The sequence below is a fragment of the Lycorma delicatula genome, chromosome 11 (assembly GCF_047948215.1).
Source record: "Lycorma delicatula isolate Av1 chromosome 11, ASM4794821v1, whole genome shotgun sequence".
Classification (NCBI taxonomy): Eukaryota; Metazoa; Arthropoda; class Insecta; order Hemiptera; family Fulgoridae; genus Lycorma; species Lycorma delicatula.
In genome coordinates, this window is record NC_134465.1 from 76,681,850 (window position 1) to 76,698,284 (window position 16,435).

The 16,435-nt window shown below is 30.7% G+C and overlaps 1 protein-coding gene across 9 annotated transcripts in view; it reads right to left on the minus strand.

Moving 5' to 3' along the window:
- Clc (clathrin light chain) overlaps positions 1-16,435 on the minus strand; it is a 70,667-nt gene that overhangs the window by 23,381 nt on the left and 30,851 nt on the right. For all 9 annotated transcript variants that reach the window (XM_075378730.1, XM_075378731.1, XM_075378732.1 and 6 more), the window contains 2 exons: positions 10,834-10,932; positions 8,268-8,379 (listed from right to left, as the gene is read on the minus strand). In XM_075378730.1, coding sequence (XP_075234845.1) covers positions 8,268-8,379; positions 10,834-10,932 — 211 coding nt within the window. The remainder of the gene's footprint in view (positions 1-8,267; positions 8,380-10,833; positions 10,933-16,435) is intronic.

Below are 16,435 nucleotides of genomic sequence, written 5' to 3' on the forward strand. Positions count from 1 at the left end.
TTAAAAAGAATATATACAGTAAAATAGTGCCCCAAGCAAAATCATATAGGAAAAAATGTACAAAACTCAGAAAATAACGTAAAATTAGTATTAAATTTGAGGATGACTGTATAAAAGAAATACATAAAATATAAAAACACTTATAAAATGAATTTCAAATTGTAATGTTTACAAGTTAACATGTAAATCAGCAAAATGTTATTAAAATTATATTAAGCCGCCTAGCAAAAGTACTAGTTTTTACTTCTCAGTATACCATGCACTTCATCCTACTTTCACTCATGCACACCAACATGACAATTATTTTCATATTAAAAAATCCCTCATTAGAAAACAGACTTCATTAAATAAAAGCATTAACACAATTAATAACCATACGTTAAAATACAATAAGTAAAACAACATCTATCTAATCCCAATAAACAATCACACATTGAAATTTATCCACATGCACTATAAAAATAAAAAAAATATATATATATTTAAAATCTATTAAGAGGTTCCATTTTAATTAAACAAATGATCAGTGCATCAAGATTTTGTAGATTTTGATTTTGTAGTAGACTACCTTGTAGTGGCCAAAAAAATATTTTTAAACAATTTTTTTCTTGAGTAATAGATTATTTTCTAACTCGCCAACAGGTAAAAACAACCATTTTCTTCACGTTTTCCATGAGCTGTAACATTCTTATTTTACATTGTACAGAGAGTCAAAAACGGCTTTTTGTAAAGAGTGAAGATGGAACTTCATTTTAGTGTACTCAAAATTCATTTTGTTACATAACCAAATCTTGTAATGTTTACCGAAATTATGTTTACCGATTGTTTTTTCATATTTTGGGCCCAAAATAAATAAATAAATAAAGGGCTTAGGCCAGTTTTGTACCTTTTAACTATTTGGCATTAGTAGTACTTGTAAAAAAATTTGGACTGTTGTTAAGTGTCCTTCATTAAAAAACATTGTCGCCAAATAGTAAGATTTTGAAAATGTCTCATTTTTGGGGCCCAAAAACCACATGTGGGAGGTGGGAAAAATCTGAAATGTTTACAGTAGTAAGTACTTTTATGTATGTTAAAATCATATAAAATTTATTTTGTTACTCAAAGGGGTTGATGAGTAATGATGCCAACGAAACCGTTAAAAACACTCCTTCTAACTGTAAACAACGTATCCAAAAATATTGTTGTGTTTTTTCAGATTATAAAAATTACACTCCCTCTATGAATCATGGACCTTGCCAATGGTGAGAGGGCTTGAATGCTCAATGATACAGAGTAACTGGACCGAAGGTGCAACCATATCGGAGAGGTATCAGACTAAGGCCAGAAAAATTCCAGAAAAATGGAAGCAGCTCTTTCAGTAGCTGTTAATGGCGTAGATCAGTAGGTCTTAAACGGCCATATCAGCATCACTAAATCTTCTGAATACTGCGCACAGCTAAAAGCAATGGAAAACTACAGCTGCTTTTTTTCCAAGAAAATGTAGCTCTCTGCATTTTCATATAACAAAGATGGAGGCGCCAGGATCTCCAGGTGGGGACTACTAAGGAAGGGATCACCAGAAAATGAAAAAATAACATTCTACGAGTTGGAGCGTGGAATGTTATAGGTCTAAAAAAAGGTTGGTAGATTAGAAAATTTAAAGAGGGAAATGGATAGATTAAATGTAGATATAGTAGAAGAAATTAGCGAGGTTCGGTGGGAAGAGGAAAATGACTTTTGGTCAGGTAATTTTAGAATAATTAATAGAGCTTCAAATAAAGGGCAGGCAGGAGTAAGTTTTGTAATGAACAAGAAGATAGGGAAGAGAGTAGAGTATTTCAAATGCATAGAGATAGAATCATTGTAATAAGGAAAAAATAAAAACCTAAGCTGACAACGATTACACGGTTAATGCCCACCAAGTGCCCATGATGATGATGATGAGATAGAGTATGTATACGAAGAAATTGACAAAGCTATTAAACACATAAAATGAAATGAAAACATAATAATAGTTAGAGATTGGAATGCAAGCATTGTAAAAGGCAAGGAAGGAATATCGTGGGTGAATATGGGCTGGGCTAAAAAAATTAAACAGGGGACCGACTAAACAACCAGTTTAAAAATCATAATAAAAGAATATACACATGGAAAAAGCAAGGTGATACTGCAAGGTATCAGATAGATTATATCATGGTTAAGCAAAGATTTAGAAATCAACTATTTGACTGCAAAGCTTACCCTGTAGTAGACACTGATAGCGACCATAATTTAGAGATAATGAAATGAAAATTGGGGTTCAAAAACCTGAAGAAAAGGTATCAGATGAATCAGTGGAATTTAGAAAAGCTTGAAGAAGAGGAGGTAAAGAAGCTTTTGAGGAGGACATTGCAAGAGGTCTGAGTAAAAGAGAAAGGTAGAAAATGTAGAAGAAGAATAGGAGAACGTTAAAAAGGAAATTCTTAAATCAGCAGAAGCAAACTTAGGTGAAACAAAGAGAACTGGTAGAAAACTTTGGATATTAGAGGATATATTGCAGCTGATGGATGAACATAGAAAATATAAGAATGCTAGTGATGAAGAAAGTAAAAGGAACTATTAACAATTAAGAAATACTATAAACAGGAAGTGCAAACTAGCGAAAGAAGAGTGGATTACAGAAAAGTGTTCAGAAGTGAAAAGAGAAATGATCATTAAACAAAGATGGTACAATTTATAATAGGAAAGGAAAGGTTGATAGGTGGGTGGATTATATTGAAGAATTATATGGAGAAAATGAATTAGAAAATGGTGTTATAGAAGAAGAAAAAATCAAAGAGGATGAAAGGGGAGAAACAGTACTGAGATCTGAATTTAAGAGAGCATTAAAAGATTTGAATGGCGGAAAGGCTCCTGGAATAGATGGAATACCTGTAGAATTACTGTGCAGTGCAGGTGAGGAAGCGATAGATAGATTATGCAAACTGGTATGTAATATTTATGAAAAAGAGAGTTTCTTTTGACTTCAAAAAGAGTGTTATAGTCATGATACCAAAGAAAGCAGGAGCAGATAAATGTGAAGAATACAGAAAAATTAGCTTAACTAGAAATGCATCAAAAATGTTAACTAGAATTCTGTACAGAAGAATTGAAAGGAGAGTGGAAAAAGTGTTAGGAGAAGACCAATTTAGTTTCGGAAAGAATATGAACAAGCAATTTTAACACCCACATTAATAGTAGAGGGAAGATTAAAGAAAAACAAACCAACATTTGGCACTTATAGACCTAGAAAAGGCATTTGATAACGTAAACTGGAATAAAATTTTCAGCATTTTAAAAAAATTAGGGTTCAAACACAGAGATAGAAGGATTGCTAACATTTACAGGAACCAAACAGCAACAGTAATAACTGAAGAACCTAAGAAGCCGTAATAAGAAAGGGAGTCGGAGAAGGATGTTCCTTATCCCCATTATGTTTTAATCTTTACACAGAACTAGCAGTTAATGGTGTTAAAGAACAATTTAGATCCAGAATAACGGTACAAGGTGAAAAGATAAAGATGCTACAATTTGTTGATGATATAGTAATTCTAGCTGAGAGTAAAAAAGATTTAGAAGAAACCATGAACGGCATGGATGAGTCCTACACAAGAACTACCGCATGAAAATAAACAAGAACAAAACAAAAGTAATGAACTGTAGTAGAAATAATTATAGATGGACCACTGAATATAAAAATAGAAAGAGAGAAAGTTACGGAGGCAGAAGAATTTTATTATTTGGGAAGTAGAATAATTAAAGATGGACAAAACACGAGCGATATAAAATGCTGAATAGCACAAATGAAACGAGCCTTCATTCAGAAATATAATTTGTTTACATAAAAAATTAATTTAAATGTCAGAAAAACATTTTTGAAAGTATATGTTTGGAGCGTAGCTTTAAATGAAAGTAAAAGTTGGACGTACCTGAAAAGAAAAGATTAGAAGCTTTTGAAATGTGGTGCTATAGGAGAATGTTAAAAATCAGATGGGTGGATAAAGTGACAAATGAAGAGGTATTGCGGCAAATAGATGAAGAAAGAAGCATTTGGAAAAATATAGTTAAAAGAAGAGACAGACTTATAGGCCACATACTAAGGCATCCTGGAATAATCGCTTTAATGTTGGAGGGACAGGTAGAAGGAAAAAATTGTACAGGCAAGCAACATTTGGAATATGTAAAACAAATTGTTAGGAATGTAGGATTGTACAGGGTATACCGAAATGAAACGACTGGCACTAGATAGGGAATCTTAGAGAACTGCATCAAACCAGTCAAATTACTAAAGACAAAGAAAAAAGAAACTTACAAACTCAATAGAATGAATAAATTGATAATTAATAAACAGTTAATTACAAAATGATAAATAGTCAATTTCAGAATAAATAATAATTAAAAGATTATAAACAATTGAAATACATTAAATTGTTCAATTCACTTTTACCTTATTTTACTCCTGCTAATGGAAGTTACGAATAAATCTTGCACTTTTTCATAACAAACTTAACTATCATAACTTATTGCTCCTACCAATTTTTTATTGAGTAGAACTGATAAGTCCTCAATCATCTTTGGAATAATGTTGTGAAAAAATGCCATTAGCTACAATTTTAAAATCTTCTTGAAGGTAGCACAAATTTATGAAATTTTTTTTTGTTTTTATACTGGGTTGAGGAACCATCAGAAAAATATAAAAATTGTTTAATTTGTGGTGGGAACAGTGTTTTTACTTTTTTCTACAAAGAAGTAAAACTTACTTTTGGAAGTAGAAGAACGATGCAGTGTTGTGCTTCAAGTACTCACTAATCACACAGTAGTTTTAGTTTTGTAATCTCCCATCTTTTTTTAAATAAATGAGAAATGGGTGTACTGTGGCAAAAGTTTTTGACCAGTGATATGACTGGACTTGCATCTTGTACCACAAAAGGAAAATTTTGAGAGAAGTCTCCCATTACGTACATTCGCTTTCCAACAAGTTTTCCTTTCCAACATGTTGAGGAAATTAGCATTTTTCTAATTAATAAAATTAAAAATAAAAGATATTGCATAAAAGAGAAATTCACTGCTAATAAATTATTTTATAAACAAAATTGTACATTACCTAACCACAGTATTAACACTAGCAAATATACAACATATCACATTGAAATCAAAATCAAAACAGTAACTGAGCCCTCTACAATGTTTGCATTTAGGATTACACAAACATTCTTGTCCATGCATGTCTATTCACTTTCGTGTTTAAACATGAGTTTGTATGAATGAGTCATACTATCTCATTATAGACATATCAAAATATTTTATATAGTAGGCCTAAATTAGCTGAAAAAATACATGCTGTGAATTTTTTGGATACATTGTTCACAGTTAGAAGGAACTGTTATTAGCGGTTTTGATGGCTTCATTACTAGTCAACCTCTTTGAGTAACAAAACAAATTTTATATGAATTTAAAGTACATAATAAGTACTTACTGCTGTAAACATTTCAGATTTTTGCCTCCTCCCATGTGGTTTTTGGGTCCCAAAAATCAGACATTTCAAAATTGTACGATTTGGCGACAATTTTTTTTAATGAAGGACACTACATGGTAACAGTCCAATTTTTTTAATAAGTACTACTAATACCAAAGACTTAAAAGGTAAAAAACTGGCCTGTCACCTTAAACCCTTCATTATTTGTTTTGGGTCCAAAATCTGAAAAAAACAATTTGTAGATGTAACTTCAGTAAACATTACAAGATTTGGTTATGTAACAAAATGAATTTTGAGTATGCTAAGACGAAGTTCCATCTTTACTCTTTCCAAAAAGCTCTTTTTGACCTCTGTAGGATGTAAAATAAGAATACTACACTCATGGAAAAAGTGTCAAAAATGACTGTTTTTACCTGTTGGCAAGTTAGAAAATAATCTATTACTCGATAAATTTTTTTTTTTAAATATAAAAGTATTTTTCGGCTACTACAAGGTTGGTAGTTGTGATATTCCAAATTTCATCAAAATCAAAAATAGTGATGCAATAAAATGTTTGAAAATTTGTGGAATTAAAATGGATACCCCATAAACTAAACTACCTATTATTGAATACTGAATTTAAAATCAATAAAATACTGAATATAAAAAGTACAGATGAACAATATGAATTTTAAAAAGATTATTTTTAGTAATAATATATATATATATAAAAACCAGAAAAACACAAAATAAAATAACCCAAAATATATTTTTTACATATTAATTTAAAATAAAGATATTATAATAAATCATAAAATTAAAATAGTTTAAGAGTAGAATAATGTAATCAAAACATACTATAATAAAAGACATTCAATTAACTATTACTATAATAAAAAACCACAAAAAAGACATAATAAAAGACTCATTAAAGGTAGTTCTTAAAATTGCTTAGGAAGTGCAGTTTTGGAAAAAAATAAAGGGTCTGTATTCAAATGGATGATCTACCCTCTGGCATTTGTAAATATGCATTCAAGTTTATACAGTGCCATGGAGGTTTATCAGTTTTGTAGGAAACAGAAAAATGCAAAGTGAAAGGATTAAATGTGTATTACTTGCATGAAATTGAGAAAACATAAGCATAGGTGTTAATAAGTAGCCTTTTGTTTCTTAACAATCTTTTTTTTTAAACCTCCGGGTCCACCGTCAAGTATTGCTTCAGAGAATGAGATGAATTATTTGTAGCGTGTGTGAAAATGCCATGCCTGACTGGGATTCAAACCCGGGACCTCCAGGTGAAAGGCAGAGACACTACCACTCGCACCATGGAGGCCGGCATTTCTTAACAACCTGAAAGGACTGTACATCACTTTTGCAACATTGTACATCAGACAAGTTTTTTAATTTATTTTCAAATATAAATTAAATGCTTAGATTTAATCCTGTCAAAAAGTTAAAGAAAAACCAATCGTTACTGAAAAATTTTATTTCTAACATTAATATAGTTGCAGTTACGATATTAAATAATATTATTTATCATCTTTCAAGATGGGTATCGCAATTAGTTCTCATTTCAACCTCCATAACAGATTCAGTACTGATATTTATAATCATGATATTGATGCTCACTTCACAAATGAACAATCCATATGCTCGAAAATGCTAGTTACAACCTGTTCAATGAAACGCAATCGAGCTAAAGAGACAGAGAGGCTACTCGGAGAGGTCTTCTGCACAAGTCTACACTGAAATCGCAAACGAACAACATCACTTATCTGCTATTCTATTCTTTTTTTTATCACTATTCTACAAGACAGGATCTGAAGTTTAATGGAAAGAGTAAACTCCTTTGCATTACAACACTTGGATGATTCCAGTTTACTTGGAATAACTCAAAGAGGCAGCATATTAGAAAGTAAAAGTACCTAAAATAAGGATGACATGTAAATCGTTGAATACACATATTTAACAGAAATTACAATTTCTAAAGATCACCAAGTTAAAAAACACTGGGTAAGATTTACCTTAAAACATGTAACAGCATATTTTGACCATTGTGAGCTTTTGACCATTAGTCAATGCATCTTGAATATGTAATTCAATGAAAAATATTAAAAATTTTGTGAACAGTGTACCTCACTTATTTTGTATTGAATCCCAAGCACTACGATGGAATGAAATGTTACTGAAATTAAAATTAAAATAAGTACAAAATGAAAATTTTGATCGTAACCGATTGTGAAATTGGGTTATCCGCATACCAAAAATAATTTTATTGCATTAGCAATATCGATAAGTACTCATTCAAGAGACGCTGGATATTAGTAACAGAACACGCGGAGACAAAACTTCCAGTATAATTTACTTTTAATAATATTTTATGCAAAAAAAATTAATTTAACATAGCAGTATGTTTACACAGCATCCATCGAGTGGTTAAAAACTAAGTGATGGGTAATAAATCAGGCATTTTTCCAAAATATAATTTTACTGGTCACAATTTAGAAACAAAAGATTTATAAAGAAACGATAAAAAAATAACTCCACCGACAACAAGGAATATTATTGTAAAATTTTATAAGACCATAAAAATATCTTTGCCTGTAACATCAAAAACACATAAAGTGTCAAAAGTTCAAGTTAAAACTGGACCTCGCTTTGCTTGAACAATAAACAATAAAATCAGCAATTATATATTTAATAATGCCGCTTTTCTTTATCAAAAATAAATCAAAGAACTACCTTTAAATTAAATACCAATAAACAAAGATAACTAAATTGTTTAACCGAACAATGATGGTTATAATTATACCTATTAGCAGCCTTGGTTTTAGCTATTAATTCTTCATGATGGCGATACCATTCATCAAGTTCTTTTTTAGCTGCATTTCTCCATTCTTCTTTCTTTTTTTCTTCATTTTTGTCTAAGAAATAAAAATTAAAAATTAGAATAAAAAAAGCGAAACTACAATGAATCATCAATTTTAAAAATTATATTTACTCTTTCAGAATAAAATTCTTGATTATATTCATAACCGCACTGGATTTCCGTTTGAAAATTAGTAAGTTATGAGAGGGAATAATTGAATAACCAGTGTTTATAATGTCCAATATTACCTGCATCAGGATCTTTTAGAATTGCAAAATTACACTTCTGTCATTAAACAGCATACAAGTTTCAGTTTTTTCATTTTTTTTAGAAAGTGCTATAATGAAAAGGAAATGAAACGCACAATATAAACTGATGAGTGATGCAAGTTTTTTTTTATGATGACTCTTTTACTGATGATTATACTATGATATTTACAAACGAAGTAATTATTGAATGTGTAATAGACAAGCAAAAGAAATTTGTTAAGAAACTAGTGGAAGGTAGAACATTAGTAAAAACCACAATAATATGAATATGGATTGTATTTGTTAATGAACACAGCAGTTAGAAAAATTACACATGCTGTTCAAAAAATACTCAAACATGATACACAGTCTAACATCTCTAAAGCATCTACTATACAATACTCTACTAACTTAGCACCAGCTTAATTTTAATTTTTTCTTTCAGCTGAACGCTGAAAAAAATGTGATATATAGATGTCAATGACTATAAGATTCAAGAACACCGATGAAGGACAGTTCCTAAGAATGGGCACCAAGAATATTAGTAATAATTATGAATGCTGGAAAAAGTTATAGCTCCAAAGGAAACTATTTTGAATAAAACGTATAATTTTTTAATGAACATATTCTGAAAACATTTTGAAGTTATCTTGTACGCTATCTTAGATAGTCTACCTGTGAGCTAAGCACATCAAATATATACAAACCTATCTAAACAACTGCTTATATAATAATAAATTAATTAATCATCTAATCAAAAGGTGCACTTAGCATATAATTTTTATTTTAAAATGAACCAGAAAAAATAAAATCAGCAAAAAAATAAAAGAGCTACCATTTTCTCTCCCAATGGTCTTTAGATCAATTAAGTCTTAAGTTTACATCCATTCAGAAATGTAAAAGGAGAAATGTTAATTCAATTAAAGACTTTACACCACCAAATATAAATATTATGTTTAGTTTCATAACAGAAAGGGATATAATAATTAGTAGTTTTATGCTATCTTTTTTCCTGTTAGCCTCCGGGAATCACTGTCAAGTATTACTTCAAAGGATGAATGATATATATATATATATATATATATATATATGAGTGTAAGTGAGGTGTAGTCTTGTACAGTCTCAGGTTGACCATTTCTGAGATGTGTGGTTACTTGAAACCCAACCATCAAAGAACACCAGGATTCACGATCTAGTATTCAAATCTGTATAAAAGAAAACTGCCTTCACTAGGATTTGAAGTTGGAACTCTCGACTTTGAAATCAGCTGATTTGCGAAGACATGTTCACCATTAGACCAACCTAGCAAGTTAAAGTTTTACACTGTCTGTTCCACTCTTACTAACCCTTTGCACTCTTCTGTGGAACCCACTGGTACCGCTCCTTTGTCAGGTATGGCTCGACATTTTTAAACTAACCATGGCTACACACAGAGATTTAAAAACTAACTGACGTGGGTTTAGATCTAAACCCACGTAACATTGAAATTCAGAGTTGATAGAATCAAAAATAAATTTTATGCTTAATTACATTCTTGATGTGAGGTTATGTATTCCATCAGTCAGAAAGTCTACCAGTTGTTCTAGTAGTTTTTTTAACAGATTCTGACATTAAAAATTAGTAATGATAATAGTGATGAAGATCCTGATGATAATTTTGAAGTAAACAATCAAGAAAATGCTATTTTGGGCAATTATAGTGAAAACTGAAGGTAGCGATAAAGAAATAGCAGAACCCCAAGGTAGGCCTACTCTTAACATTCATGCTTTTCTTGGTCATTGTGGTATCTGTCAAACGAATTTAATTTTTCTAAACTTATCAAGATAATATTCTAAAATTATTTTAATTGACTTGTAAGTCATATTTTTCAATTAAATGAAGGTTTTGTAAAAAAATTTTAATTTTTTTTGATATAAGCAACTTTACCATATACATAAGATAACCAAACGTAAATTTAACTAATAGCTGACAGGGAACTAAGCAATCAAAAATTGGAGACTCAATGGCACTACTTGATTTTATAATTGGAGGGTAAAGGGTTAAGAATCTGAGGTTCATAACACACTTACCGATGTTTTCTCTTAAAAGAGAATTTTAATTACGTTCATTACAAATCTTATCTAAGTAGCAAAAAAAATAATAATTTATTTATAAAGCTAAATACAGTCCGAATTTTGTAGACTTTTTCATACTTAAATGCCAAATTACAATAATTAAAAATATTTTATCAATTATGTAGCAACAAAAAATAAGTATGATACCTTTTTCTTCTAAGCTCATTTTCTGTTCTTCTCTCCATTTCTTTATTTTTTCTGGTTCTTCACGGACTTGTTTTATTGGTGACGGGCTAGGTGCCAATTCTATAAAAAAAAAATATAATTTTTTGTAATTATATTTAATATTAGTCTAATGAAATAAAATGGAAAAAAATCCTAGTTTAAATATTTATATAACTACATCAAGTAAAGAGAATTACTTTAGAAGAGGTAGCAGATGAATCCACTTTAAATGAAAATATAAAATGACAGAGATTCAAGAATAAAGATCTATATGAGAATATAAAGAGATTTTATTAGAAATATAATTTTAAAACACATTATTAATAGAAAGCAAGCTTATTATTATTAATAAGCAAGATTCTGAAATTCATGAGATGGTACACCAGATACAAACATTTTCAAAACTTTTACTATTTAAGTCGCATATTCCTTTTACCATAACATTAATATCTAAACTTTACATTAATGTTTTATCTTCTCATATAGTCAATCAAAAGTAATACAAAATTAAATATTACTTCAAAAGTAATTAAAAATTACAGTAGCACCTTGCCAATCAATGGTAAATACATTTTTCAAAATATTGCAATATCCAAACGACAAAATAAGATTCAAATAAAAAGACTGTTCCAGACCATTTATAATAAAAAAATTATTTATTTAATCTCAAAAATGTTACGCATTTTATAGTAGTATAAAATCCTATCCCTGAAATCCTGACCATCCCTGAATCCAGGATTCAGGAATGGTCAAAATTGATATTTCTGTTGAAATCTGAAAACCGAAATTTTTCACATTACTTCCTTTACTATATATATGGAAGTAAAAATTAGAAATGAATAGGAAAAAAAGAAGATTAATCCTTCTTTACTCTTAAAAGATTCATCCCATCTAGATGTTTTCATTTTACCAAATATTTTTATCGACAGAGAAAAAAAAAGACAGTTTTTTAATATTTTCGTTTATAATATGGAAATACTTAAATACATTACAAGTAACCAAAAAGAAGCTATTTAAAGAAATAAAAGTAAAAAAAAAAAACATTCACCTTGATAAAAATATTAAAAGTAATAGATAGAAATAAGCCTTCTAATCAGACCACTCACCAATTCAACACTACATTCATTCACGACTACTCGCCAAACATGGGATAAGGGTTATTATGATGCAGGAATGTTTAATATTTTAACTAATTTCTGTATATACATATATATTTATATAAAGAAGAGAGATTTTTTAAAATATATTTCAGTTTTATATTCACAGCATAAATTTATTTTCTTAACGTTTTGAAATTTAATATGAGAATGATAGCAGGCCATTTCATTACGCTACAAAAATGCGAAACTAAGTGATAATAATGATAAAGATATTCTCATTCATTCATGTAACTTTTAAAACAATAATAACTTGTTTAAATCTATGACTTAAAAAAATAATTTATATCTATTCCTGTTATAATGCAATTATTAAAATTGTTCTTTTGTAATAAATTTATCGACAGCATACATATTAATTAATAATATAAGAAAATTGTATAAGACATACAACTTCAAATCTGGATTTCTATGTTATGCATAAAGTAACTTGTAACATCTATAAATTAAATGTATAATTTCATAATACGTACAGAGTTTGAGTGCTGTATTACATCTAATAATCCTTTGCTGTAGTTATATATCATTCCATTACATTTTTACAGTACTAAAAAAGCTGACAACACAGTAGGACTTTCCCGTCACATGATTTTTTTCTGATGCACACACACACACATACACACACACACACCATAATTTAAAATACTTATTTTATTTAAATATTTTTTTGTTTATTGAATTCAATGATTCTAACTAAAGCGTGCGTGCATACCGTATTTCATTGGATTGGGTGTGGAGGTACTTTAAAGACAGTTTTACATTTTACATATTATTCATTTATTTAATTCTACCGCTCACCTGTGATGTTACAACATATCAGGTGACTACAGCACTCATCATCAGCTGATTTTGAAGTAGAGAGTTCTAAGGTTCATATTGTAGTAAAAACAGTTACTTTTAAACAGATTTAAATATTAGGTACGTGTTCTTTGGTGGTTAGGTTTCAATTAACCACACATCTCAGGAACAGTCGACCTGAGACCATACAAGACGACACTTCATTTGCATTTATACATATCATACTCATTCATCCTTACGGTGGTTCCAGAGGCTAAAAAGTAAAAGAAAGACGACTACAGCAGCTGTACGTCAGTGCTATACTATCGCTCCTTTTGGCAAAAGATACTAGTGACACACTATACTCAGTTAGCCGCTAGTTTATTAAAAGGATTTTTTGGGGTGGGGGTGCAATATTGCAAAAGTTTTTTTTGAAATATTGTTTTTTAATTGTTAACAAATTTGCCTAAGAAAAATAATACCTTAATTAGGTGAAATCTCAAGATACTGTGGGTGACTGACCTTATTCTACAGCCTCACCCTATTTACCTTTTAAGTTGAAAATTTAACGCCATCAATGCTTCATATACAGAAGTAATCTGACCAAGTTTGGTCAAAATCGGTCCAGTACTTCTGGAGATATAACGTGATTTAGGGTGCGACAGCTAACACCGAACACATACACGTATATACGAACATTTGGAAAATTTCCACCTGTTTTTTTGTTGCTTTTTTTGGGTTCCTTAGGTGTGAAAATATAAAGATCCGGTGAAAACCACATACGATAAAAAAGGACCGATTACCATAGTTTCCCTCTATGGTTTTAGCTCTGATATAGCGCTAGACAGGAAAGTAAAAGTAAATAAATAGCAAATTGAAAGAAATATATATATTCTAAAACATATTTTAAATTATTTATTTTTTTTTTACTGTAAAATGATTTGTTTTTAAATCGTGAAAATTATAACTGAAAAAATTAGAATTAGAACCGAAAGAGTAGACCAGAGAATCTGATCACAAAATATTCAAGGACGTCCATTTTCACGCGCATTAAAATATATAAAAAAGTTTTTTTTATTTGTGCAAGAAAGTCTAGAGTAAATAAACTTTTTGACAGATGTAACTCCGTGTAATTTTTTCCTGTGGGGTTTTACGAGGATAATGTATATGAAACCATTGTAGTGAATATTGATGACCTTAAAGAGAGGATTGTTAACGTATTCAAACTCACAGATTTGGATATGTTACGACGAACATGGGATGAAATTGACTACTGGTTGGATGTTTTGGTGCACCCATTGAATGTCTTTGTTTACAACTAAAAAAAAGGTTAATTTTTCTAAATTCATACAACTAGTTTTTGTTTCTTAATAAACAAAACTCAATATCAAAGTTGTTCAGATAATTCTTGGAAACGAGGTATTACTTCGGGCTGCTGTTCTATGGTCGCATCCTAAATTTACATCACGTAGTATGTTTTTCAAAAGCATATGAGCTTTATGAGCTTTACTTCTTGTTGCTGGTTACTCCAGAATTATCCATTTATTATTAAACCAGGTAAGGTTTGTTAGCGAATTTCGGATTGTGAAACATTTAGCACTGCTTTCTGCTTCCTCTGTGAAATTAAACCATATTAAATTTCTTCAGGTGCAAATCGACAGGTAAATTTAGTGCTTCTTTATGGTTGTAAATCTAAGAAATTGAATAAAAGTGGTCCCAGACTTCTATCTACCTTAGGTTTTACGAAAAAAACAGGTAAAACATGAAAAACTTTTGTTGAAAAATTTTATTAGGAATACTTTGTTAATTTACCAATAAATAAATAAAAATTTCAAATTAAAATTGTAGAGAATTTAATTCTGAGAAAATTGATGCAAACAAAATTAAACATAAATTTGAGAAGTTCAACTTTAATTAGAAACAAAACAAACAAACTGGATGGGAAAAGTGAAACAATTTTAAACAGAACAATTTACTTACAAATACTAAAAATGATGAAAATAAATTTGAAAGACATAAATAATTTTGAAAGTCAAAAACATATTGAAGATTTTTATTTTTTCACAGATTGGCAATAACAGCTGATCAATGATTAAGTTTACTGTCTAGCATTTGAACAGTCATTTGAGCAGTGTTTTTCTGTTATTGTTCGGTCAGTCATTCAGAACAGGTGAAACCACAAATTGGGTTTTATTTGGAGAGTTGAAAGACATGAGTTAATATAAGGTAAAGTAAATAAAAACGGATTAGCTGCTGCACATGAATACCGGGAATATATTATATGAATTACGGGTACCAAATCATAAAATTTTTGAGAATTTGGAAAAGCGAGTTCAAGAAATAGGTATGCTCAAACCACAACTATTCAATGTTGGTCGTGAACGTTTTGTGAGGAATGCCAACGCTGAAGAAGCAATATTGAATGCAGTACAATTATCTCCCACCTCAAAGCACCAGAATGTTGTCACATCACATTCATGTTTCACAATCAAGTATGTGCAAATGTATTATGAAAGCAAAACTATACCCGTTGTACAAGAGTTATACCCCCTTGATTCTGATGAACGGACAAAATTCTTACTTACTTACTAGCCAGTGCCTGCCCTTGGCTGTTGAGCCATTTGGCGACACACTGACCAATAAAAACAGGCTTCTGTGAACTCCAGGCTCTCATCCAGCTGGGTGTGGTCCAGGGCCGAACAATCTCTAAGGTGATCAGCATCCATTATCTTGCAAACACACAGCGAACACTCAGGAGACGGTAGGACTATTTTTACAGACTTTTCTACACAGTGGTCCAAATGGGGCTTCCACATTACACATCTGTTTAGTTGAACCCTCAAATATCTGGATACATTGCTTTCCAACAGCGCTATTACACTGTAATGGAGGTGGATCTGTGAAATTTTTGTTGAAAGAGAAAAGCTGAAAAGTGGTTTTTGCTGTATTCACTGTCATCATGTTTTGCCTCGCCCATTGTTCTAGTTTTATTAGAGCCTCTTTTAAGCAGACTTCGAGTGAAGAGATGGATCCACTGGTTCTCCAGAAAAATAGGTCGTCTGCACAAAGGAGTGCCTGGACACTAGGCATGCCTCTTACCACATGCAGGATATCATTTATCATGATATTACATAAGCAAGACAGCTCCCTGGGCTAGTCCTTGCCGTTGAATGCAAAATCTCAATGTGCAGTTGGAATAGCGCACCTGGATCTGAGACAGGAATGACTTTATCTACCTAAACAGGTTTCCAGAAATCCCCTGTCCAGCAAGCTTATGTATTAGTATGGGCCACCAGACAGTGTCATAAGTGGCCTTCAGGTCCACCAGTAGTGCCAATGTTGACATTTTCCTGTGTAACTCGTCCTTAACATGTTCTGTAAAATTGGTTACGTGATTCAAAGTGCTGCGGTACTTGAGGAATCCCACTTAAGCATCATCAATGAGTTTTTTGCTTAAACCAATGCATTTAGATGGTTCGCAATCATCCATTCCGCCACTTTACAGAAAGCAGTCGTCAATGATATTGGTTGATAACTCTCCACTTTATTGACTTCTTTGCCTAGTTTCAGTATAGTAAAAATTTCGGCCTTTCTCCATTGTTGTGGTACGTGCTTTTCCCAAGTCAAATTTATAGCGGCTAGAACTGTTT